Below are 24,219 nucleotides of genomic sequence, written 5' to 3'. Positions count from 1 at the left end.
TTTTGCTGCAGTTTCTATTTATTCCCTCTATAGATTTCTTAAGCAGCTACTTGTTTATCGTACATTTGACATAGAGCTTTTTCTCGTCTAGGTTATTCTAGTCTTGTTTTGGACTCGAGTGGTACCAGCCTATTCGCTAATTGCACTGATGACAATATATACATGTTCAGTATGTCGACTACAAGGACCACTCCAGGTAAGAATGATTAATATCGCACACTAGATTATCCTTAAACCTAGGTGCTCATGAAGCTTAGGTGAATATGGCATGTGTGTGTACATCGTCAAATCCTATGTGTATTTCCTGTAAAAGAACCTCTGCAGTGTTCAGTGAGCCTTGCTCCTTGCTGACTGGGGCTAATGGGAATTTTAGTCTAACGCATCTGGGGGCACTAGGTTGGCAAAGCTATGCGGTTATCTCCACCTACATTTACCGAGAAGTAGGGCCACTGTATTCATAAAATCTAAATATTTGCTTGATTACTGTAATGCACCCTATACACATTCATAGAAGATCTGCTTGTAATGGGTTATAAGTGATTAAATAAATACCCATGAAATATAGTTGTGAATTGTTACCATGTTCAGTTCCATATCCTATTATAATGGAGAGAAGTAGTTCTTGGTTTTTTCCCCCACTCTGCCACTTTAGCCAGTGGCTTCTCTTCAAAATCTGTTCTTAGGCCACCAGAGAGCAGCAAATACTGAAAGCCTGGAAAAGAGCAGGTGCTGCTCGCTTTCCCTTTTGTACTTCCTCTAATTCAAGTCTCTTCGCTATAGAGTTTATAGAGCATAATTACTTAAACTTTCTTCTCCACCCATCCCCTTTTGGAGGAAATGTGGTCTGAGACAAACTTTTCATGGACGTCTGTCTACATTCCAAGCATCTGAGCTCATACTATATCCTGTAATTTAATTTTGTACAATTTTAATAAAAATTGGCTAGGTCCAATGAACTTGTTTGGGTGTGCTGGGTGACTTCGCCAAAGGCAATTTTAAACACCTTATCCCGAGCCTTGCATTTATAGTCAAATACTTGATTTTTTTAATTAAGCAGTTGTGCAAACGTATACATTTCTGGCTGTAGTAATAACATTGTTCTAGTGGCACCTGGATTTTTATTTATTTATTTCTTGGCAGGGAACTGGGGTGGGAGGTAGCAGTATAAGAAAAACATAGAGGCTGCTGGCAGCTGGGTGTACTTAAAGGAAGGAGACTGCAAAGGTAGCAAGTGTATGTATTCCCTTAATGTTAGGAAGCAAATAGCCCAATATGTCAAATCCACATACCAAAGAAACTCCTACCACTTTCACTGTTCTGAAGTCAGTTATCGCTGCAGGTTATGGTATTGCCGTCTATATGATGGGTGCTGCAATGAGCTTCTCTTTCAGGACTGAAAGAGGCCTCGGTAACGTTCTGTGCTAAGGCTAGGAATGCGCCCTTTCCCCCTTCACAGTCAACCCAGAGCTCTTGGCATCTGCACGTAACTCTCCCCATTAGTGACAGCCACTTCCAGTTCTTGACATGCCAAGAGTCACAGCTATTTGGGGCACTAGTTCCAAGGTGTAATCGATCAGGTGAGCTGTTACGGAGCCCTTAAAAATAGCCCACTGACCCGTGTCACCAAGCTGGTGCATATCCTCCTTGAGAAATAGGATACCAGAGGCAGGAAGTGAGAGAGGAGCAGCTTCCCTGACACATGCTGGAGCTTCATTCTCTATCCAAGAAGTGCTGAATGCTAAGAGGTTTAAGGAAGCTGCCATAACTGGGGGCTTTGAAGACCGAGAAGCAGAGCAAAACTGCACTGCAAGGAGTACATAGGGTAACTGACTGGGGCGAAGGGAAGAGCGGGTCAGATTTGTTTTATTGCGATCTTTTCGTCAGCCAAACCAGGAACCTTTTGAAAAGCAGGGTATAAATCATTTGCCAAAATAATTTTGTTTTATCATAAACTGCTGGTGAAATCCTTGTCAGTTTTGGAATGCCAGACTACAGTAAGAGCCTCCTGGGCTGTACAGCAGGGTTGAGCAGAAGGCAGATCAGGATCTAATGGTCAATCTCTGAGTCATGAGCTGCAGACAGGCCCAGGTTTCTGACTCCTGATTGCTCAGCAGTAGTAGCAATAATGAAACAACCTTTTCCACCTAAATAAGCCTCCTAAAAATGGGGACTTTTGTGTGAAAGTTTCAGTTTTGGAAATAAATCCCTAAACTCAGAATGTGCTCAGAGGCACTCTTTTTAAAATTCTTGCGACTTTTGTTGTTGTTGCACCTGGCTCTTCTACTTGGTAGAAGGTAGAAGTTGGGGGGGGGGTTGCTAATAAAAGTCAAAGTGGATCTGACAAGTCTGAAACTTGCCCACCTTTTGCCATGCAGACACACGTTCACTTTACAGCATGATTCCTGTTTGATCAGCGTGTAGACCATAAGATGAGATGCCTGAACTTACAGGCAGAATCCAGCATATATACACAAACATTGAGTTACCATTATACAATAACATTTAGTCATTGTGGGTTAAAGTTAGGAACTGCATTGTGGTGGTTGCTTGCCTTTGCCCTGAAATGTTAATAAGGCACTGGCAGTGTTTCCTTGGGGCAGAGTGTGCTTCTGTTGACTGTGTGAGCTTTCCCTTAATTGTGTGTCCACCCCTGCCCTCCGTAAGCCAAGGCCCTCCCAGCCTGAAACGAAAGCCTCTTGAAGATGACTTCTGAAAAGCTTTGGACTGAACTTCCACTTTGCTCTTCTTCCATGTAGGCTTTGTGTCAAGTGAAGCAAGTTTCCCAACCATTTCACTTGTTGCTTAACTGAGCGCATCTGTTTCCAAACAAGCCCAGTTTCTAATACTTTCGCTTCTGAAGTCGGTTGCTCAAATTTTACTAAATGGTGCAAAGTATTATGAAGGGTTGACGAAAGACTGCTGGGAGTATTATTTGACCTCTCATATTTTATTGCAAAGGGATGTTTCTTCAGCGGATAAGAGGATCTAGCAGCCTCCCCAACCTGGTGGCCTCCAGATCAGCCCCAGCCAGCACTGCCAATAGTCAGGGATGGCTAGAGCTTCAGATCCAGGGCTACAATTCCCCAGAGTTCCCTGGGAAGCAGGACCGGTTGTTAAACCACTCTTCCAACTGTAGCTTTGGGAGGGGAATAGGCGTCTCCTAAAAACTCTTGGCAACCTTAACAAACGGCAGTATAGGATTCTTCTGTGGAAGCCATGACTGTTTAAAAGTGGTATGATACTGCTTTATATGTGTAGTGCGGAAGGGGCCCTAATCCTCAGTGTATGTGACCTGGCAGGAAATGGATGCACTTTTGGTCTGTGCGTCTATAACTACTGACTAATCCTGAAAGTTTGGTTTTCTTTGTTGAATCTCAGGGTCCATTTTCAGTGGGCATCAAAATTCCAGTTTCTATGTCAAATCCAGCATCAGCCCAGATGACCAGTTCTTGATTAGCGGCTCAAGTGACCAGAATGCCTACATCTGGAAGGTAAGCAGCCCCATCCCCTGTGGCTGGTCTCTTCCACACCCAGTGAACACGGAGAGGAGGCAGAGACAGGATCATTTGGGGGGGGGTGAGGTCTGCTCCTAGCATTACTGTGCCAAGAGTATACAACTGTCAAGCCCAAATGCAAGCGCTGATAGAAAACAGCTAACTTCCTGCTTCTACTTTCTCTTGTGGCTCCTGGCTCCTGCTTATTTCAAGTTGCTGATCTTAATCTGGTTTTAATAGGCCTTTAAAAAATCTCTTTTGGTCCTGTTTACTCAGCCAGCTATGACAAGCTGAAAGTTCTTGCTTCATATTTAACAGAGTCTAATGGTTTAATTGTTTTGATTCTTCCCCCCCCCCGCACTTTACCCACTTCACAAGCTCTTTCGTCAGGTTTGTCTCTCTTCTTCCTCTCCTCCTGCTCCACCTTTCACCTTCCTAGCTGCTTAGTATTCGGGAGTTAAGGCCTTTGCATTATTAGGGTGGCTGAGCCAGAGCTTTCAGCAAAATTCCCAAGCACCGGCTAGCAGCTGAGAAGCTTAGCTGGCACACTGAGATGATGTGAGGAGGAATGCAAACGGCTTTTGTATTATTATTTCTCCACCCAAGGGCACTTATTTATGTAGGCTTTTTTTTTTTGTCCACCCCATCCAGTGTAAAACAAACTCAGTAAGAGATGTCTTCTGCTAAATTTTACTTATTATATATTCAATACTGCAATTTGTCCATATATCTCGGGGCAGTTCACAACGTAAAATTGCAAAGTAAAAAAAAAAAAAAACATAATAAAAATAAGAACAAGAACAAGCCAATAACCACCACCTCCCACTCCCACAACACATTTAAAAGGGCATTGGATGTCAATCAGCCAAAGTTCTGGTTAAAGAGGAACATTTTTGCCAGGCGCCTAAAGGTGTATAATAAAGGTGCCAGGTAAACTTCCCTGGGTAGAGCATTCCACAAGTGGGAAGCCACTGCAGAAAGGGCCTATTCTTTTGTTGCCACCTTCCGCACCTCTCATGGAGTAGGCACACAAAGAAGGGCCTAGGATGATGATCTCAGGGTCCAGGTAGATTCATATGGAAAGAGGTGGTCCTTGAGGTATTGCAGTCTTCAGCTGTTTAAGGCTTTACAGGTGAATACCAGCACTTTGAATTGGGCCCAGAAGCTAATTGGCAGCCAGTGCCATTGGATCAGTGTTATATGCTCAAACCATCTTGCCCTGGTGAGCAACCTGGCCACCAAATTCTTCACTAGCTGAAGTTTCAGAACAGTCTTCAGAGACAGCCCTGTGTAGAACACATTGCAGTAATCTAACCCAGAGATTACCACAGCATAGACAACATAAATTAGGCTGTCCCTGTCCAGAATAAGAATCTAGAGGGACCACTTCTTCCCCTGTCAACTTGGGTTGACTTTGGACACAGCAGGTACAAATCTGTGGTTGCACTTTTAAACTGCGTAATGGGCGGTCTTTCCTCATGTGTGATTCTTAAAACTTCTGTCCTAAATTCTGGAATGTTAGCGCTTGGATTCATTCATCTCTCAGCTACCAAAAACTGGATACAAGTTCCTTCCCACCACACTGTTCCACACCAGGAACACGTCAGATCCTGAGAGGGGAACAAAGAATGAAATTGAATCACGCCATACTGCCATCTACCTGATTCCTTTCCTTATTTTGAGCAGAGAAGCCAAAATCATAGCATTGGAAAGAACAGAAGGCTATATATCCCCCCACCCCCTTGCCCCAAAGAATGATCCTCTGCCTTCCAATGCCTCCCTTTCCCCACTGCATTCCAAGTCGCTGTGCCATATGCAGAGATCAAGTGCACTACAGAAAGGCGGGTAGCTCAAGAGATGCCCCCCCCCCAAGAGAGCCAAGCCTTTTGCTGCAAAGCAACAGCAGAAACATGTATATCTTCTGTATTTTCAATACACAATCTGTCCAGCCCTTAAGTTGTCAGCTTCTGAGTTGGAAGAGACCCACTCTGCAGCTTTTCATAAATGTGACCACCTTTCTCCTTGTCTTCTCTCTGCTCTGGCTCCCTTTCTCTTCAGTTCACTGTAAAGTTCCATTGTTGTTGTTGTATAAAAAATGTTTGTGCTCTGTTGCTCCTGTCTGTCTTCTTTAATCCCTCTTTATATGCCTCCTGATTCCAGATCCTTAGCTGGACCAAACAATAGATCTCTTGTCTCATACTTTTTCTCTCTCTCTCTCTCTTGGCAAGATAAAAAGCAGCAGTTCCAACAGAGATCCTCGGGGGAATCTCCCTTCTTGCATCCCTCCGTTGTGAGAGTTGTCAATTTATTTCTGTTCTCCACTTCCTGCTTTTTATCCAGTTTCTGGCCCATAAGAGGATTTATCCTTTTATCCCATGATTGCAGAGTTTCCTTAGGAACCTTTGGTTGAGAGACTTCTGTCAAAGCCTTTTTGAAAGTTGAAATACTCCGTTATCTACCAGTCTTCTCTGTTCCACTGAGATTTGAACTGGTGTCCTTTAATTGTCCTTCCCTTATGTTCCTCCTCCTTACTTTACCTCAAGTATATGTTTATTTAGATTATTATCTTGCAGATACAGTTTTGTGTTCTGTTAATCTTAAGTTATGTACTATACATTGCCTTGCTTGTTAGGTACTGAAAAACCATTATTCATTAGCTGTCAACACAGGCTGGCAGTGGCTCTTTAGGGTAGGGATTTCCCCCCAAACCTACCTGAACAGTCTAGGAATTAGGTCTGGCATCTTGCGCACACAAAACATGCATTCTACCACTGAGCCATTGGCCATTTCTCTGAGCTAAGTCTTGGAGTTGAGGCCGGTTCACACAAGCAAAGTAGCCAGTCGCGACACTAACAAGTCATTCTTCATTGTGGCCTATCAGGTGTAAGACTGCATGGAGATAATAACCATCACTCCCTGGGTGAACTTGCCTCACTTTTTGTCTGCACTGCATGCTGAACCCATGGGCTTAACTTCTCAAGAGACGTTCCTGCCATCCTCCTTGTATTACATGGCTACCTGGCCCAACCCTCCAACTCCTTGTCCTGCAACCTGACCGTCCAATAGGAGGGAAATTTATTAAGACGTCTGTCACTTCATTGAGCACACTGGAGTTAAATCATTGCTTCCAGTTCCAACCTAGTGTCCTGAGGTAAAGTTCCCTCATCGCCATAACCTTCTCTGGAAGCAGTGTAATCAATATGCTGTAAGGAAAGGAGGTGCATTAGTAATAAAGAGCAAGATTTATTGTTACCTCAGCAATTGGGATACCTCAAGGCAGTACTCCACAAAAAGTATCCTGGTAGTTTCTTTTGTTGTGTACGCAACTTGTTGTGGCTGAAAACTATGGCAAGAGGAGGCTGTGGAATATCCGTTGTCCTTATGGGCCACTATAGGCACCCCACATGCAGCGCAGCTTCAAATGTGATTAATTCTAAGAAGCCTGAGTGCTTATCAGGAGCTGGTAGGGAAGAAGGCAGCCATTGGAGGTGAAAGCATTGGTCATGTCTTAGACGAGGGACAAGGACCTTTGGCCCTCCAGAAGTTGAATTCCAACTCCCATCAGCTAGTGGCCAGAGATGGGAGCAATTGCAGTCCAGATCTGGAGGGCTGCATGTTCCCTATCCAGGTCTATTGCAGGGCCTGGGTATTTGCTGTGGGGTCTTCCACCACTCTGCCTTTTCTGCACATGAATTGGCTCCGCCATTAGTGCAGATTTGTTTCCATGCAGAGATTGGCTGTTCTGGACAGGAGCGTCTTGCCAGCGTGCCAGGCTTGAATTGTAGGCTGACATTTGGGATTGTCTGTTTGTTTATTTGGTTTAAGAGCATTTATAAGCTGCTTAAAGTTTTGTAAATCTCTTGGCGCTGCGCAACATAAAATAACCATTTTCATCAAAACAGAAGTGCAGCATGAAACAGGAGTATAAAAGCATATTAAAAACAAATAAAATGGCTATTCAGGGAATTCAAAATCATAAAACAGGTTTTGAACTTATGGGCCACAGAAAGTCTGGGTAGTTGCAATTTCACAAGCTTTATGGCAGGGGGTGGGTAGTGTTTTCCAACTATAGTAGAGCTAAGCCAAAGCTGGGCTTATCCATTTATTGCTCCATCGTGCATTGATTATTGCTCTAAAGATGAGCATTTGCAAGGAAGGATGTGCTCAAAGGTGTCAGTTACCTCTCAATGCAATCCCTAGGACTGGGACCAGCTGCTTAGGGCCTTTTTATTATTATTCCTTATGAATGTTGAATCCAGACCCAGCAAGAAGTATGTCTTTTTTCGGCCTGCTCTCATTAATAAGGGATTGTGAGATATTGCTACACACTGTGGAAGGGGGAAATGGCTAAATGTAAACACAGATACTCTCTCTACCAAGAGCTTTAGCTTTAGCTGTTCTCCTTAAAAGGGCTCTGGTTTCCATGTTGTTGCCTCCTTTGGCAAAGAGAATGGGTTTTGAACAGGGCATTTTCTAAATATATATAGGCAAGAAGCTGACCTAAACTCAGAGGGGGCAAAAACCTCTTTAAAATGCACCACCTGACTTAACCCCAATCCTCACTATTCTACTTAAGAACTTTATGGATAGCTTTTCAAGCTGCCAGAACAATAAAGAGGAACTAGATCAGGAAAAGTAGAGCATCCTTTTTTTGCTTTTCATACATCCTTGCAAAGCTTCATTTACCCACATGGTGAAGAATTTAATAAAGTTCGCTTAGTCATCAGTGCAAATCCTCGTCAAATATCACATTGCTGACGGTGACTCACAGCTTTGGGAAGGAGAGTGGCTGAAAAATAGAATTGAGCATCTGAGAATCTGCTGCAGCTTGAGGTTAGCTTAGGTTACTCCTTATTCATTAGCGGCCTAATGAGTCAGAGTAGGTGGCGTGGCATTTTCTCCCAATTGCTTCCTCACCTGCGGCATGGCTAGGAGGTTTTCTGCCTCGGTCAGTACAGATAGCCAGGAGGAGTTATGCATAGAGGACTGTACTGAAATATTTTTTTACACCTAAGGCACTTTCAGGATGGGGTGGGCATGCAAGGTCCAGAAAGTGGAGATCCCAGGGCTTCTGTCCCTCTTAGTGTCTCTCCAGAAAGAAACCGTAGAACAGGGGTCCTCAAACTGTCCACTCCCCAGGGACCAGTTGAGGCAGCTGGAAATTACTGAGTCCCACCAGTCGCAAAACAGTGACCAGGGGTCCATGCCAGTCACAAAATGACAGCGGATGGAGGCAGAGTTCGTCATAACCAGCTGGAAAGTACCATCTTTGCAAACAGCTAGAACACCACCGTGTGGCAAGGAGTTCCAAAGCTTGGCTTTCCTCAACCCAAGTACAACTTAGGTATCCCATTTTAGGCGGTATTTGCTGCGCCAGAGAAGACATTCTTTTATATTTTTTCCCTTCACACCCCCATATGCCTTTTATCCCTCTAACTTCTCCCATTCTCCTTTCATACTGAGCTCTCTCCAGTTTCTGGTTTCTTTTTATCCATACTCCCTTGCCTCTTTAAGTTTACGTCTTCCTCCTTTTAATAGCTTTCCTATTTCCTATCTCCTTCCTTCATATCCCCAGTTTTTTTATTTATATAATAATAAATAACACACTAACCTTTTATCTTGCTTTCTGATACTCTTCAACATCTCCTCTGGCCCTTTCCCATCTGAGCCTTCCATCTCTCTCTCTCTCTCTCTCTCTCTCTCTCTCTCTCTCTCTCTCTCACACACACACACACACACACACAAGCTCCTCTGCCACACAGTGTGCAAGGAGCTGCTGGTCATGACATTAGTCCTGTCAAAAGGCCATGGCATAGCTAAGAGGTGGACCAGGCAAGTGAAGAGGCCCCGGGTAGGCTGTGGCGCACAGCCCCCCTGAAAGTGGATAAAGGCCACACCCCATAGTCGCCTTTGACTCACAGCAAGCAAATCTAGCAACAAGGCCTACTGAGGTTTCTGAATGCATCACAGTCAAACAGAACCGGTTGTTTCTGTATGAGAAGCAGAAGGGTGTTGCCTTGACCTTTCAAGAAAAGAATTCTGATTTACAGATAGCTTCCTATATGGACGTTCTGTCTGCACACTGCAACAGGGAATCTAACACAGAATCGGGCTTCCAAAGGATTTCAGCCTAATTCATCAGAGCAAATTGCTTTGCCTTGTGGATTTGCAGAAGCATTTGAAAGTGTCCTGGTAAATCAACCAAGGAGTCTCAAAGGGAAAAGCAGGAATGCTGAAGTTGTGTGTGTTTGGGAGGTGGTGGGGATTTTTGTGCTGTGCCCTACATGGGGCAGAGGATAGTCTGAAGGCACATGCTACGCTGCTGAAGCTAAGCAGATCTGTCCCCATAAGCTCTCTGGGTATGAGCCTGCCAGGGAACCAGAGGTAAGCTGCTCTGAGCTTTTTGGAGTTACAGCAGGCTGTGCAAGGGTGACTGAAAAAAATCAGTACTTCTTTCTACTCTCCCCTGCTCCCCACACCACCTGTCTCATAATCTTTGTTGCCACCCCATACTTTTCCAAAATATTTTGCATTATTTGAGAATGGAAAAGATTGCACTTGAAGTGACTCATACATAGCTGTTAATTTTGCAGGTTCTTGACAGGGTACAGGGTTTTGGCTTTATGCCAGCGTCAGAGAAGCTGTGGTCCTTCAAATATTGCTGGCCTCCAACTCCCCCATCATCCCTGAGCATTTCTCATGTTGGTTGGAGCTGATAAGAGTTGGGAGTCCAGCAATATTTGGAGGACCGCAGATTTCCCAACCCAGGCTGATGTAATACAGGATGTGTCCAACATATGTATGGATTTCTAGCTTTCCGTACCTGCACACTTAAATTTATTCCCTATTACTTTTCCTGGGTTAAAAATGCTTGTCTTTTTTGGAAAGACGTCATTCATACCAAGGCTGTCTGCAAAATATACAGTGGTGCCTCGCAAGACGAAATTAATTCGTTCCGCGAGTTTTGTCATCTTGCGATTTTTTTCGTCTTGCGAAGCACGGTGTCGGGAAAGTTTTGGAAAAGCTTCAAAAATCACCAAAGTCTTTTAAAACCTCAAAAAAGGCTACCACACCACGTTCTATGAGTTGCTCCTCGAAGTCAAGTCGCAACTGTATTAACGGTGTTAAGAAAAAGGAAACAAACTTGCAAGACGTTTCCGTCTTGCAAAGCAAGCCCATAGGGAGAATCGTCTTGCGAAGCAGCTCAAAAAACAAAAAACCCTTTCATCTAGCGAGTTCTTTGTCTTGCGAGGCATTCGTCTTGCGAGGTACCACTGTAACTCTAAGGTGTTAAGAAATGGAGATTTTGTAAGCGCCGCTGGTGAGCTGGGTTTATGATGCCTGTTCTGTATGTGGCAAGGTTTGTGTGTGCTGTGATTCTAGAGCTAGGATGTGGAAGTTATGGCACTCCAGATGTTGTCAGACTCCAACTCCCTCCAGCCCCTCTGCCAGAATGGCCAAAGGTTGGGGATAAGGGAGTCATAGTCCAACAACATCCGGGAAGCCACAGGTTTCCCTATATCAGTCCTAGGGTAAGATGGGGAAGGAAAAAGCAGGAATGGTGGTTCTGACTGCAGAATTTAGACTTCTGACAACCTTATTTGTTTGTTTTAAAATCATGTTACTTAAAACACTGAACAGGTTGTGGGGTGGGGTGGGGAATATATATAATTTTTAAAAGAAGCTCATGGGATTTATGGCTGACAAGATATCTCAGTCGGTAGAGCATGAGACTCTTAATCCCAGGGTTGTGGGTTCGAACCCCACATTGCATGAAAGATTCCTGCATTGTGGAGGGCGGGGTTGGACTAGATGACCCTCATGACCCCTTCCAACTCTACAATTCTATGATACTATATAAGATATGCTTGAAAGTGTGCAGCCAACAGCTGCTGATATCTCTGAAGCCAGGAACTGATGTGGCAGCTGAGTTACATTTCCAGTGGTTGGGAAGTGAAGGTTGTGTCCTGCATCGTTCTTTCCCCCTCGCTACAAGTGAGACAATTGGTGCAAACTGAGCAAAATAAGTGAGGCCTTGCAAATCTGCATGATTTGTACAGCTTCTTTAGGTGCAGAATTTGGATGGCTTTTAACAATTTGTATGTGTGTGTGCACACACACACACACATTTCCTCGGCATGCTGCTGGTTTCTCAACTTCCTTTTAAACTTGCACTGTTTGAAAGGCAGCACTGTTTGGTAATGGTGGATTACAGAGCAGATTTTTCTAACTTGGCGCCCTCCACATGTTTTGTACTACAACTCCCATCAACCCCAGCTGTGCTGGCTGTGGCTGACGGAAGTTGTAGAACAAAACATTCAGAGAGCACCAGGCTGGAAAATATCCCAGACTGAAGTTTGCCCTTCTGATACTTAGATGTTTTGATGTTCCGGTGTCTTCGCTTTTCTGACTTTCTCTGCAATTCTTCCTTTCTATAGGTATCTGAGCCCCAACTTCCTCCCATGATGCTCATTGGCCACTTGCAGGAGGTCACCTCTGTTGCCTGGTGTCCATCTGACTTCACTAAGGTTTGCTTCCACGTTTTCAAAGTCTCTCCTTATGCCTGCCTTCTGAAAGAAACTCCACTAACAAAAGCCTAAATATAATTTCTTTTCATTTGCTTCAAAGCAAAAGTAGCTTCTCCTGCCCAGATAGCCTTACGCCCTTGGCTATACAACTGACTCTCCCACTGTGAGATGAGGCAGATGAAAGGACCTTTTTTTCAGTTGTAGAGCACCATTTGTGGAGCTCAGAAGGACCACTGGAAAGACCTGTCAGGAGTATACATGGGCCACTGGTATCAAACTATGTGCCTTACTAGAAAAGCTAATCAATAGACTGAAACTGACATGGGGACAAATAGAAGAGTACGCCTTCACTTTGGTATAACTCCCCTTTATCACATACACAGCCCAACAAGACAACAACAAGAACCCACCAATAGCATATGAATCAATATGGCTAGCTTGACCCAATAATTCCTCCACCACCACACACACACAAGCAAAAAAAAATCTCACTACAACCAACTGAAGACAACCAACCATACCCCAGCTCCCCCATCCCTCTCACTACCAAGGAAATGTAATAAACAAATAGAAAGAGAACCTACCCAAGTGACTCTGACATAAAATCTCACGCATGCACTAAGTAAAAGAATATAAGTTTTACCATCCCAACCCCCTCTTTTCTTCCCCAGCCTTCTACTATATACAACACTAATGTCTCACAACAAATGTAATTGATCTGTAGAAAACACAACTTGAAAAAAGAGACAATGCACATAGTTTTGTAAACTAAGAAATTTTTTAATAACAATAATTTTATTTATTTTTAAGGCCTTGTCTGGCAAGGCTATCTTTGAACCAGGCAAACCCTTTTTTTATTCTCACATGTTCTTGTACATGGAACACGTTTTTGCTTAGTTCTTCATTTCTCCCAATCCCTTTTCCTCTTGTGATGTGTCTTGTCAAGATTGTAAGCCTAAAGACAGGGGCTATCTCCCTTGTTCGTTTTGTGTGTGTGTTTGATTTGTAAGCTCAAGAGTGGATTAAAAAATCCTGTCAACTGAAGAGCTAGTACCTCTTTGCGAAATTCTTTCCCCAATAAGGTTTTTAATATTTCATCATTTACAAAGTTACAGGTTTCAAAACTGAACACCTCACCATTCCAATAGATTGTCAAAGACAGCTAACAACATCACTGTTAAAACAATAAAACATTTTTAAAAATGGATTTACAGAATGAAACAACAGCATAAAACATAATCTATAAAAAGCAGCAGCAGAAAATGCAAAAACTACAGCCAGCATCTCATCTTGGTAGCACATAGAGACCTATTTGGCAATTATTGGAACCAGATGTTATAGCCTAAAGGCCCATTTCATACATTTTTTTCTCTTGCTATGTTTTATTATATTTTAATTCCATAAACAGCTCTGAAATTTATTTAAGAGGCGGTATAGAAATCTATTGATTTAAACTTAATAAGACAGGTGGTTTTAAAAAAAAATTACTGACTCATAATTCTACTAGGCTCTAATCTGAAATGACATAGCATTACATTCTAATAAAGAGAGAGCCTGAGGTTCTCAATGTAGCAGGATAGCTGCAAGTCCCTTTTCTGACACATTTACCATTCCCAAAACTCGCCACTCTTCCACTGTTTGTTAGAGAGTCAATATCTTCCCTTGTTTGTGAAGTGTGGCATTTCTCAGGTGGCTCCCTGTGCTCTTTTGCAGATTTCCACATGTTCAGATGACAACACCATCAAGATTTGGCGCTTAAAGCGAGGAACCAAAGAAGAGAACTGTCTAGACAAAAGCAGCTTGGTGGGTTGGGCCTGCCAGAAGAAAGTCGGAGAACAAAGTGGAACAGGTAAGAACTTCCAAGACGCTGACAAATGTTCTCTCCTGTGCAGTAGATTTGTAGCTTCGGGGCAATTTCTTTAATAAAGCAGAGGCATAGCATAAATTAGGTTCAAGAACGGTTTTCGCAACAGCTATATGAAACTGGTGTCTTGTCAGTGTGTGAGATACCTGTGTAGCCGGAAGATGATTTTTTCCACCCCACTGCATAGCTCATGGAAGACTAGTAATTAAAAGTACATAAGCCTAATTCAGGTTATCAGTTTGATGTGCAGCTGACAGAATACAGCTGCCACAGAATATGAACGTGTGTATTCAAGGTAACAGGTTGAATGTCAAAAAGCATTGCAGACATGTGGCAAAATTGTGGCTCGGTGATTACCAGCTTAAAAAAGCATTTAAAGGCATGGTAAAACCCAATCTTGCCACAGATTTGTAAGAAGTGGAAGCATTCAAACAGCTCTGCAAGTTAATGCAGTAAGCTGGTCACCTGGAGCTGATTATGTTGGCCCTGAAATCAAGAAAAAATTTTCTTATCTATCTTTTAAGGATTCTCTGTGAATTATGCAAATAAAGAAAAGTTACAATTGGTTGTATTGCGTAGTCCAGAGGTTCTCAGACATTGTGCTCCCAGGGCCCACTTGAGACAACTGAAAATTACTGAAGCTCATCAGTCATAATCAGGCAGCCTTCCTTCCCACCTAGCTAACAAGGCGAGTGGTTAGGGATGATGGGAATTGTAGTTGCAAAACAGCTGGAGGGCCAAGTTTGGCCATCACTGCTCTATGGTTTTAACCTTTAATTATAAACTTCAGCATGTTATCCCACAAACAATTGGTTCTAGATTATTTAATATTCCTCCAAAAAATACAGTTTTATTGTTTTGTGATCATGTGGAAAATTCAGTAATCTGTCACTTCACAATTGTTGAAGCATACCCATGGAAACACTCTTCCCCCTATCCCTTTCTTCCCACAACTCAATAACAAAGAAGAAAAAGAACCACCAACGTGGTAAAACTGTTTCAGTGGATTGTGATTGATTCACACTTATGCACTAAGGCATAAGACAGTGGCATAGACCACTTGCTAGCACAACATTTATTATTGGTGATAGACTGATCCTATGGTACAGTTTAAAACAACAATACTCTGGATCATGCTCCCTGCCCTGGGATTTCACAGTAATAGGGAAACAGGCTGTCTTTCTGCTTGAGGCATAAAGCCTCTCTCATAATATGTTCTCCATAGTCTCATTTGCAACCATACACTTACAGGTAGAAGCATACAGTCCATTCACACACAGTCTATTTTAAGCAAAGAAAGTAAAGTTAGTAAACTGAAACAAAAGCAAAAGTTCAGGTCTCTTGAGATGTGCCAAGACATTCTCCTTCCTTCAGTTCAGATGTAGTTGCAGCATCCTGTGCTGCTGATCTCTTCATGGTGTTCGGATCATTCTTTCTCTGTTCCCAATGTGTAGTTAGAGAGCTTTTCATCCCGAGGAGTGACTTAGCAGCCATCTTGTGGCTAAGATAGCCACACACCCTAATTCCATAAGAATTGTATAATAGATGTCAATAAACAAAAATACCAGAAATTCAACTGCATACTGTAGAGTGAAGTGCACCTATCACATGCATGCTCGCTCTGTGGATATCACTGAAAAAGGGGCAGCCCAGATTGCCAAAGGGATGAGGCACATTTTCTTTGAGGAAAAGCTAGGGTTTGGAGTGGGGGAGGCGACCTAGAAGCTGCATGTGGATAATGAGGAATGGAATGAGTCAATAAGGAGAAAAGTTTCTGCCTCCATAAAACGAGAACTCCAAGGTCAGCTGATGAAATTGATGGGCTATAGGCTCAGGAGACTAGAAATGCATGATTACCATGTGTAATTCACTGCCACAAAACATAATGGCCACTAGATTAGAGGACTTTAAAATGGGCTGGAGTAATACATAGAGGAGCTTTGGTCATAGCTATTAACCATAAGCCTTAATGGAGCCTGATGTCTGGAAGCAGTATACCTCGGAATGTCAGATGCTGGGAACATAGGGATGTGGGGGGTGGGACCTCATGCTCATGCCCTGTGAAGTCTTCTTTGGACCTGTATCTCTGAGGGAAATAATGCCAGGCTAGGTGGACACTTTGTCTAATCCAGCTGGGCTGCTTTTGTGTTATATTCTTTCCCAGAGAGCAGGGAGAGCTCTTTCCCTCTATTCCACCATATAAAAATAAAAGCTTTTGGAGTAGTTTTCCCAGTTGCTAAAAAGATTGATGATATCTACAGAAAGGAAACAGAAGGAGCTGGCTAGAGTCCTCTTAGCAACTCATAAATTTAAAAAATCCTGAAAGAGGTACCTGCTCTGAAGGAAAAGTAGTGTTTGGTTTTTTTTCCCAATGAAAAAGTAAAGTTAAATAAATAAATAAGCATGCATGCATGCATTGCCGAATTGTGGGAAAGATGCCCTGCTGGGGTGCAAATGTCTTACAGCAGTGGTTCCCAATTGGGGATCTGTGTAATCCTCCCAGGGGGTCCGTGGCACATAACCACCAGCTGTCCGAGACATCCCATTTGGGGGGACTGTGCTCTTGTGTGGGTCACGTGCAGGAGTGCAGGCCAGTTGTGTGCTGGAACACATTGGAGGGTATGGTAGCACAATTCACATAACAAAAACTACCACAGAGATATCAAGAAGAAGAAGAAGAAGAGTTTGGATTTGATATCCCGCTTTATCACTACCCTAAGGAGTCTCAAAGCAGCTAACATTCTCCTTTCCCTTCCTCCCCCACAACAAACACTCTGTGAGGTGAGTGGGGCTGAGAGGCTTCAGAGAAGTGTGACTGGCCCAAGGTCACCCAGCAGCTGCATGTGGAGGAGCGGGGAATCAAACCCAGCTCACCAGATTACAAGTCCACTGCTCTTAACCACTACACCACACTGGCTCTCAACTTTTTCAGAAGTCCATGGCTTGTCTTTTGAAAAAACAGGGGATCTGCAGTACTTAGCTAATTGGGAACCACCGGTTTACAAGATTAATGAAATGGTTAAAAGTTAAAGAGCTCCTATTCTTCATGGCAGTGCTATTCTTCACAGCAGTGGTGGGGAACCTGTGCCCCTCCAGATGTTGCTGAACTCACATCACCCCTGATCGTTGGCCATGCTGGCTGGGATTGATGGGAATTGGAGTCCAACATCTGGAAGCCATCAAATTCTGGGCAGCTGTGAGATGCAATCATGGTGGCAGCAGCAGCAGCTGTATGTTTACAGTTATCTTTAAAGCTCATTTACCTGGCCAAGCTATGTTTGGGAAGGGGTGTGCATGTGTCTATTACTGTTCTAGGACAATGCAGCACAAGGAATGTAAACAAATGGAGTTTCCTGGTTCAACCTGGCTTGTATAAATAATAATAAAACCATCTTTATCTAAATCCTCTGGGTAGGGCATACAAATATTTGGATTAAGAGGAATTCTAGTTATGTAGTGCTGAACTAGTGTTTCAGAGCTAAGGTTTATACAACCTCCATCCCCACCCCAAAAGTTTCCTGAGTAAAATCAGTACTTCTGGGCTTTGTCCGCAGCCCTAAGCACCTCCTTGGGTTGTATCCTGCCCATCCATGGGACTGCAGTGGCAGATACAATTTTAGTTGCTAAACTGTAATCTCAAATCCAGAAATCCTACTGTGAACAGAATTACCAGATGGGTTTATGCTATTTATTGTACTGTTGTCAGTGTGCTTGACACTTAACAGGGTGATTGCAAGACAGATCCCTACTCTGTGGAGGTAACAGGAAGGATATGCATTCAGTCCAGGCCACTAAATTATGACTTGACTTTTCCTGCCCTACAGTCCATTCAGAGCAAATAGAAATAGTGTGGCAAATTATTCAGGACAGTGTTCTTCTTCCTTACTTGTATTTGCAGAAAAAGGGGGCATTAGTGGAGAGGATAAAAGAGGACATTAGCATGCCCTAGGTTCAGAATAGCAAGTTGGAGGTGTGGCATGTGCAAAAGAGCAGGGAGCTTGTAGGGATTTGCCCTGAACAATTGCAGTTGCTGCTGTTTCTGTCTGAATTGAGAGGCTTTCCACTCCTTGCCTTTCTGCTCAGCTTAGTTTTACAAGTAAATGAGCTAGAACCTCAAACTATTAATAACCACTACGATTCGCGAAGATCCAATTGATGTACTAAAGCAATTTTGTATGGGTCTGTAGCTGTGTAGCAAATTATTGGCACCAGACCTAATATCTTGATCTTGGGGACCAGACGTTTTTCAATTCTATCCCAAATCCCATGAGTTTGTCTAAAAAAAACCTAACAAACCCAAAAGGTATGCAAGAACCACTGTGCCAGACCCACAAGAGAGGGTATCCCAGATACTGCTTTTGACCGAGGGCTGATTTTTTCACCTTCACAAATGGCTTCTTTCAACCCAGAGAAATGGAAGAAAGGGATTGTTTTGCCAACAAAACTCGCAGGAAACTTGCAGAACAATAGGAGGGTATGTGCCAGTTCTTTCGTGCTGTGTGTATCTCGTGTACACACGCATACATCATTGTCCTCTTAGGAAACCTACTTTTTAATAAAACAACTTCCTATTGATACTGAAGTAGTTGTTAAATCTCCCAGCTTGAAAACTGCAAGTGATGTCCGTGCTGGATATTTACAGTCAAAAAGTTGGCTCTTGTTAGGAAAAAAATGTGATACCTTATTCTTTATTCAGCTCAGGAATGGGAAAGGAAGTGCAAGGATCGTGCAGACATAGGCAGACTTCCTACATACTTTGGCTTTTTGAACACCAAACATGTGCTATGTGCACACAATAGTTATTTGCACTCCGATTCACTGTTGCCTTAACCAGGTACTATTTTATTTGAATAAAACGTGCATCCAGCTCGTGATTGGCACAAGCTGCGGCTGTGCAGAGACTATTAAACTGACAGCAATACAGAGCAAGCTCTTCTTCCCTCTCACTTCAGAGCTATAAGCTGGGAGGCAGGGCGCCGTACAAGTATTTGAATCCTTCAAGAAGATGAGTCTTGCTTCAGTGTTTGTTTTACTTGCACACACGTCCATAATTTTAGGCTGCAATCCTCAGAAGTTTGCAGTGAGAGACCCTTTGACTATGTGAAATGCTAGTATGTCCTGATTGTGCCCTTGCTTTCTTCACACTTGGGATGCTTTGTCCTCATCTGGGCTTTGTGTTTTACCTTCAGGAACTCAAAGCAGCAGCCAAGGGACTCCTGCTAAAGCCTCTCTGACGGGCAGCCCCCCTATTTCTTCGCCGCAGCCTGCAGCGTGCGCTCCAGCTTACACCGGAGATCTTCCTCGTCCCTCCAGCACACCAACATCGTCATCGGTCAAACCTCCAGCCGCATCGGCCTACACTCCAACAAGGCAGAAGGAAACCGCTACAGACACAATGCCCAAGCCACCTCCTCCTTCAGTTATGTCCATTCGGCAATGGGTTACCAAGACTCCAAATGTATCTTCCCATGTGAAAGCCGCAGCAGAGATTTCTCAGGTCCTCGCCACTTCTGAATTGCCACATCTGAGGCTTGAGGTGCGAGCCAAGAGGAGGCTAGACTCCAGCAAGGAAGGACCTGCCAAGTGCCTAAGAACCTGCAACTGCGTGACTGATCTTCACCCCGTGCCTAAAAAATCCAGGCCACAGCAGGACACTTTGGAAGCAGACTTAGAAGGGGAAGGCTGCCTGACCCTCAGTGGTCAAGCTCAGGCCGCTGAAAGCCTGGAAGGGCCTTCCCCACCTGGAAATCCTTGTTCCCCTGCAAGCTTCTCAAACCTTTCGCTTCCTCTCAAGGCCCCTTGTGGGAAAATGGCTGACAAGGAGAACGGTTCTCCAGACAAAAGAAACTGGCTGTCTGCTTTAGGGGACAAGCTACGGAATAACAAGCCTACTTGTCCAAATGGGTCTGGCTGCAGCTCCCAGCCGTTGCGGAATCTGAGCATGAGGCGACAGGAATCTGGGACAGGAATTGTGTCACCAGGGCCTGTAAGTACATTTAACGTGGCTACAACATCTTTGATGTTTGAGTTTATTTCTGGGGTTCCCAGTGTGTGGTGCCTGAGGAGACCCTGCAGTCCCTCAGATACTCCACTTGTTACATGCCACTCCCAATGTTTAATTTATGTATGTGTGTTCTATTTTTGGAGGTTTCCCCCTTTCAAAAAATTTTGGCACTGCTTTGGTTCGCCAGAAGCGGCTTAGTCATGCTGGCCACATGACCCGGAAGCTGTACGCCGGCTCCCTCGGCCAATAAAGCGAGATGAGCGCCGCAACCCCATAGTCGGTCACGACTGGACCTAATAGTCAGGGGTCCCTTTACCTTTTACTAGGACATGCCAGGCACAGATGAAGTAGGGCAGCCCATTTATGTGAATGTTTACCCCACCCTGTTCTATTGCTCAGAGTGGCTTGAGCATTTTTAAGCGTTTTCTGCCTTCCCTTCAATCCCATTTTAAAGGCTTTGATGAGGGTTGTTGCTGACAGCGGGAAACAGCACCGGGAAGCAAATCATCCATTGTTATCTGAGTTTCCTTTCCTGCTCTGTCACAGCAGGCAAAGCTGCAGCAATAGATACAAGGAAGTGGAGCTTAGCTGTGTAATGGGGATGGAAACATTTATAACAGGACTGCTGCATTCCATTCCGTGATAGGAAGGACACTTTGCTTTGGGGTTATGGGAAACGTATTTGCCATTTTTTGGAGACCAGGACAGAACTGGGGCTCTCTTGCTCCATGGGTAGCTAACTTTGCCTTGCTTAATTTCTCTGATTATGTTTTCTGGAAGGCAGTGGTACTTCATAGTGCAGATCCTGCACTCTGAGAGTTGCAGTGAGGATGACACTACCTCACTCAGATGATGAGTGGGTAACTCAAGGCTGCCCTTTCCTTGAGAGAAGAAGGAGGGGGTTCTGCCCTTGCTCAGCAGAATCAATTTGATACTTATGGACTGCAAGGCTTGCATTCTGCGGTTTGTTGTCTTCTCAAGGTGTAAGACTTGACATGATGCTTGATAGCGTCTGGGTTCACATCCATGCACAGCTATGTTGTCTGCTTTGGGGGACAACCACATTGTGCCAGTTTGAGAACTTTGTGGTGGGGAGAGGAATGAGAAAAAGTATTATAAAATAAGTACTTGGTACTTCTGGTACTTGGTACTTTTGGTACTTCTGCAAAACCTGGGGTTCCCCAGAGACTGCTGATACCTCAGCATTAATGGCGCTGTTTTGGGTACATGAGGATCCTGAGGAAGTTCATTATTAGGATTCAAATTTCTGGTCTAGAATGGCTTTAGAGAGGATAATTTTTTTTAAAAAAATAAATACATATCCAATGTGTATAAGTGTGTCTGACCTGATACATAACTCTGCCTTTCTTTTCCCCTCGCAGGGCGTAGCTACTTTGGTTCCCATGAGGAAGATTTGCACATACTTTGAGCGAAAATTGCAGAAAAACTGACGAGTAACATTCTTCTAGACTTTCTGTAATGTTGTAGCATACTTGATATTACTGTGAGTGGATTTGTGCCACCCATTGAAAGACACTGTTGTCTTTGGACCTTAATAAAATTAACTTCCTGATTTATTTTTTAAAAAGATTTATAAAACCTGTTATCCATTTATTGCATTTAATTAGTTAATCCACCAGCTAAGGGGGGATATCTGCTCAATTAATGTATGGGAACAGATAGATTTTAAAATATAAACTGTGGTGTGTGTGTTTTTAATTGTAATGTTTCTACCAACCTTTTTCTCAAATCCTTTGTATTTCTTTGTTGGAAATATGTTTTGCCATGTCTGGCATACTGCTTTCAATGGAAGGAGGTTTCAAGTACAACATTAGCACCCTGCCTTTAATAGTAAAATTAGATACTTAGCTGAGCCTCTGACTCCCATTGAAAGAAACATCTATATTTTGTGCTGCTCATTCTTCCATTGTTGCAACAGTGTAAATGTGACTTGTTTTATATGAATGCAGAGTTTCTTAACATCCTTGGCTACTTTTTCCTTCTTTTCTAATGGAGTTCATATGAATGGGAGGAGGAAAAAACATTTAATACAGTACTGGGGGAAATACTTCACCCATGCCTTGAAGCGTCATTTGAAGGAATGCCTAAGTGACAGCATTATTGTCACCATAGTTCAGAGAAGTGAGGCAGAAAGCCTAACACCCTGACATGTGAAAGACTCACTTCTTTTCTCAGCCCTCTGTTTTTATTTTATTTTAACAAAATTTATAGATTTATAGATTGCTTGGTTGCACAACAGCAGATATTTACAAAATACATGGAGTGGACATCTCAAAAATAACTTCAGGAACCTGAGCTCAGAGTCATGTCCTGTAAGAAAGTTACTAGGATGAATTAGCAAAAACCCCTGAGTCCCAGTTAGATGCAAGAGAAATTCATTTGTTACAGATGTCCAAATTGGGGTCAAAGAACGAAATAGTTGTGTAGTTCAATTGCTAGAGCGACATAGTTGCAGAGATTAAAATGGTTAGTTCAAGTAAAATGTGTGCACAGCCTTCAATGCTCCACCCTTCCTGGACCTAGCATCTTCTACTCTACTAGTTTCTATGATAGGGACAAATCTAGGTAGAGATAAGGAATATTACTGTTGCTGTATAAGGAATGGGAACTGGTGGGAGGAATCTCCCAGGCTGTAATAATGAGGCCTATGTATTCCAGAAAAAGTTCAAATGTAAATGGTAGGGAATTGAACCACCCAAGGGAAGAAATGACAAAAACAGAAGGATCGAAACTCCTGTTCCAAGGATAATAGAAGGAGAAGCTTTCACTGTGATCAAGGGGTCAAGGACTAAGACTGGATACCAAGGCTATTATAGTGGCTGAACACAAGCCATAGACTGCACGCACTGAAAATCAGTCTGGTTTATCCAGGAAAATGTCAGTTGTGAGTGGCCAAAGGTAAGTATGCCTTTGTTGGTAATCTTAATCACTGAATGGTTCTTTTCAGAACCTTCCAAGTACAGTTCCTAGAATAGAAAATTGATTTAAGGGGACAATGCATGCCTTCATATTCTCTCAAGCATCTCTGGCTAGTACGAGGGAAAAAACAGATAGGAGGCAAGGGAACAGGTAGGGGAGGGAAACTAGTGACATTGGAGCTTTCTGTCTTAGGAGAGAGATCCCATGAAGGCTGAACAGCATGGTCCTCCATGGACAAGCACTTAAAATAACTTGGGCTTCTGAAAGGAGAAGGCACCTGAGAGCTGAGACACAAATCAAATGGCCGAGACTAGAAGAGGCCTTGAGTGTAAATCCATCCTTAAGTGATACAAACAACTACTGACTGGTAGGGACAATACTAATTGAGGAAGACTGTATTTTTGTCAGGGCTGCTATTAATATCAGTAACCTGCCTGTCACCCTTAGGTCCCAAGACAGGTTACAACAACTAAGACACAATGTTAAAATCCGTTTAAAACAACTTACGCAAATCTCTGGTGTCTTACACTCATATAAAAGGTAAAGGGACCCCTGACCGTTAGGTCCAGTCAAGAATGACTCTGGGGTTGCAGCGCTCATCTCGCTTTACTGGTCGAGGGAGCCGGTGTGTCAAATGCCAGGCTAAAGAGGTATGTCTTCAGCATTCAGTGAAATGTTTTTGTGAAGGTGCCAGACACACCTCTGTGGGGAAGAAATTCTGCAACTTTGGAGCTGCCACAGAGAAGGCCTTTTTCCAGGCCACCACACCCTCCGCTTCTGAGGGCAGTAGAACAACCAAGAGGGCCCCTTCTGCCGATCTTAACACCCAAGGATGTCTGTAAGGAAGGAGGCAGCATTTCAGCTATTTGGAGCCTGAGTCAAAGCTGAGTGATTTAGGGCTTTAAACACTAACATGAGCACCCTGAACCTGTTTTCAGACAGGTTATGTGAGCTCTGGAACCCAGCCAATAATCTGGCCACTGCATTTTAAACCAATTGATGTTTTTGAGTTGTCTTCAAGGACAGCTCTGCATCGAGCATGTTGCAATCATCCAGTCTGGAAGTTCCCAGAGCATGGAGTACAAGAGTGGCTGCAGTTGGTTGAACCAGCCAGAGCTGGAAATTTCATGGCCAAATGGAGGCGCATGCTTGTGCTGGAAGCCAGCACCTAGCAAACGGATCAAGTGCCGAGTTGAGCATTAGCATACACTCAGAGCTCTTGCTCTGGGATGTCAGCCAGAGCAGGCACCTGAGTAACAAAGGGGGAGATTATTATTTGAGCAAAGGGAGTCCAAAGGGTCAAGCAATGCAAAGGATTATTTAGCAAAGTGAAGCTTGATCTCAGCAAATCCTGCAAATGGCTGGATCACCGCAGAAAGTAATTTGCCC

The 24,219-nt window shown here is 43.5% G+C and overlaps 1 protein-coding gene across 1 annotated transcript in view; it reads left to right on the top strand.

The window, feature by feature from the left end:
• The window catches only part of DTL (denticleless E3 ubiquitin protein ligase homolog), a 30,730-nt gene extending 8,858 nt beyond the window's left edge, over positions 1–21,872 (top strand). The window contains exons 10-15 of the mRNA XM_081186008.1: positions 92–196; positions 3,379–3,491; positions 11,933–12,022; positions 13,736–13,871; positions 19,076–19,872; positions 21,273–21,872. Coding sequence (XP_081042134.1) covers positions 92–196; positions 3,379–3,491; positions 11,933–12,022; positions 13,736–13,871; positions 19,076–19,872; positions 21,273–21,341 — 1,310 coding nt within the window. The 3' untranslated portion in view covers positions 21,342–21,872. The remainder of the gene's footprint in view (positions 1–91; positions 197–3,378; positions 3,492–11,932; positions 12,023–13,735; positions 13,872–19,075; positions 19,873–21,272) is intronic.
• Positions 21,873–24,219: the final 2,347 nt, after the last annotated feature.

Source organism: Podarcis bocagei (assembly GCF_964188305.1).
Source record: "Podarcis bocagei genome assembly, chromosome: 3".
Classification (NCBI taxonomy): Eukaryota; Metazoa; Chordata; class Lepidosauria; order Squamata; family Lacertidae; genus Podarcis; species Podarcis bocagei.
This window is presented reverse-complemented; position numbering and strand designations above follow the sequence as displayed.